Genomic DNA, 3,006 nt, shown 5'->3' on the forward strand with positions numbered 1-3,006 from the left:
TTCGTCAACCACAACCTCATTCCCACACACGATTCGACTCGATGTCGCGATGAACAGAAACCATGGCACACACTTCTGATAGATAGCATACGTTTCGATGTTTGGATATTTGGGAGACAGAGAGTCATTCACCAAAGGGACACATAATATCATAAAAAAGAAAGGATAAAAGCTTTGCGCATCGACCCAAATGGTTGTCAAAGCAGCACCGAGACCTTCACCAAGGTCTTCTCATACACACTCTTATTCGCAATCACACAGAACTTCTACACACCCATCTTCTACCACTCCAATAATGAGTCCCGGAGGAAGAGTACCTGCATCCGGAGGGCAGAATGTCCGGTCCCCAGGTACTAGAACTGAACGAGTTCGAAGTCCAAGTCCAAATTATTTCGGACTAGTGGTTGAACCTTCGAGTAACCCCAGAGACTCTGAATCCGTTCCTAAAGCTAATTGGAGTCCTACCACGTCTTCCATAGTTAGTCTCATATCCTAAATCATCCCCCTAGCGAAGTCATTCTAACTTTGTATCTTTTAGTTCTCATTTGGTGACGGCACCCCAGAACATATACCCATAAACACGAATCCTGCCTATGAGGCTTTTAAAAAGCAGTCAGAATCCAATAACGGATTCAACCTTAGTCATGGGGGTCTAGCAAACTTCTCAATGTCACCAGGTCCTTCCTTACTACGCGCAAAGAATGAGAGAAAGACATCTAAGCTTGATAATCCTCCGTCACCTAGATCTGTTCCAAGAAATAGGAATGCACCTTCGTTGGACGGTGATATTGGTAATGGACCAGACTCAGCATATGTATCTTCCTCGGAGCGCGCATCTATTTCATCCTCAAATGTTCCTTCATTTTTCGATCAACCTCGTCAGATGTCACCCGCCAGTTTTCACTCTTCAATGCCAGCTGTTCAGAGAAATACCCTCTCACATCTAGACGAAAGACATCCCAGACTCTCTCTACCCCAAAATAAAGTGGACCCTCCATCTCCACGACCACAACCACGTCAACATCAGCGAGCGGAAACACTGCCATCGAATTTGGAAGATGGGCCAGCCATGATCACCCCGGTAGAGTTAAAAGAAATAATGGATCGCTATCCCTCTATAGAAGTATTGTTACTCGATTGTCGAACTTTCAGCATCTTCTCACAATCAAGGATTGGGAATGCCCTCAACTTGTGCATCCCGACAACCTTGTTGAAGCGACCTTCATTCAATCTTCAAAAACTTCAAGATACTTTCACCAATGAGGAGGATAAAACCAGGTTCTCCAAATGGAAGCAAGCTAGATATATTGTTGCTTATGATAATAGATCTTCAGATAAGAAAGATGCCGCATTGGCTATCAATACATTGAAAAAGTTTAGCATTGAAGGTTGGAATGGAGCGAGATATATATTAAAAGGTGGATTTGACGCATATGCTCAAAATTTTCCAAAGTCCATTGATCGGGGTTCAACACAATCCTCACAGCCATCTCGAATTAATCTTACCCTTGGAACGACATTACCAGGAGTGGCACCAGTAGCGGGTGGATGTGCTATGCCGGCCACCAAAAATGCAGCAAATCCATTTTTTGGCAACATTCGACAAAATCAAGATCTAATAGATGGTGTTGGTCAAAGAGATATTACGGTTCCGGAGAACTTAATGCGAGATCCATCCGTGATGGGTATCATTCCCAGATGGTTATCGAAAGCTGCAAAGAAAGAGGATCATGGCAAGATTGTTTCAGACCGGTTTCTTCACATTGAGCAAGCAGAATTGGCAAGGATGACAAAGGCATTAAATCAAGGAGTTAGGTATGGAAATGGGCCAGATGTTAATTCTAATGATGTTCAGATTGCTGGGGTCGAGAAGGGAAGCAAAAACAGATACAACAATATTTGGCCATTTGAACATGCTCGAGTCAAACTTCAGGGTCGTACGGAAGGGATGTGTGATTATGTCAACGCAAGTCATATCAAAGCATCAAGGAGTAACAAACGTTATATAGCTTCTCAAGGACCTTTGCCTGCAACTTTTGAGGTCAGTATTATCACTAGATCTTTCATTGCTTCTGTTACTAACATAAACCTTAGGATTTCTGGAGTGTAATCTGGGACCAAGATGTACGAGTCATTGTCATGTTAACAGCAGAGGCAGAAGGTGGACAATTAAAATGTCACTCGTATTGGTCTAGTCATGAATATGGTCACCTCAAGCTCAAGAAGTTATCGGAAAAGAAACTCTACCTTGAATCTAATCGAAGGCGAAACTCTACAGATCGATCAGATTCTGGACGGAGGCGGGCAAGCACTACTACGCAAAATACTCCTCCTTCTCCTACAACGGAAGATGCTCATGTTATCGTCCGAACATTCACACTTTCTCATGCCGCTCATCCTTTTACACCAATGCGAGAAATTACACAAGTACATTATTCCTCCTGGCCAGATTTTGCATCCCCTGCAAAACCTAGTCATCTTTTAGCTCTTATCCATCTCGCCAATTCCATACAACGTGCATCCTCATCCGCCACTGAAGTTCCTCGCCTAAGTGACCCGGAGCCAGAAATCACTCGACCAATGCTTGTCCATTGTAGTGCAGGTTGTGGTCGAACGGGTACATTCTGCACCATTGATTCCGTCATTGATATGTTGAAGCGACAACACAAAGAACAAAAACATGGAACCACACCCATGGAATTTGACTCTACAAATGATGATGGTTACTTGGGACATGTAAAGAAAAATATACAAGCGGATATGGATTGGGTCTTTGATCAGGATACGGATTTGGTGGAAAAGACGGTGGAGGATTTTAGGGGTCAAAGACTTAGTATGGTGCAAAATTTGTTGCAATATGTTCTCTGTTATGAAACGGTATTAGAGTGGATTGCGCAACAGGTGGGAAATAATGGTTGGGGAGGTGGCAATGGAAATGGAAATGGGAATGGAAGTGTAGGGTCACGGGAATGGAATGGAATGGAAACGGAATGGGAATGGGAATGG

At 43.4% G+C, this 3,006-nt stretch overlaps 1 protein-coding gene across 1 annotated transcript; it reads left to right on the plus strand.

Moving 5' to 3' along the window:
* Positions 1–295: 295 nt before the first annotated feature.
* On the plus strand, positions 296–2,777 carry SS1G_07862 (hypothetical protein; the record flags this gene model as incomplete). Its single annotated transcript, XM_001591186.1, has 4 exons — positions 296–478; positions 539–2,041; positions 2,095–2,617; positions 2,743–2,777. 4 exons carry the CDS (start codon positions 296–298, stop codon positions 2,775–2,777), a joined length of 2,244 nt encoding a protein of 747 aa, XP_001591236.1.
* Between the last annotated feature and the right edge of the window lie 229 nt (positions 2,778–3,006).

Source organism: Sclerotinia sclerotiorum, genomic scaffold, assembly GCF_000146945.2.
Source record: "Sclerotinia sclerotiorum 1980 UF-70 scaffold_10 genomic scaffold, whole genome shotgun sequence".
Classification (NCBI taxonomy): domain Eukaryota; kingdom Fungi; phylum Ascomycota; class Leotiomycetes; order Helotiales; family Sclerotiniaceae; genus Sclerotinia; species Sclerotinia sclerotiorum.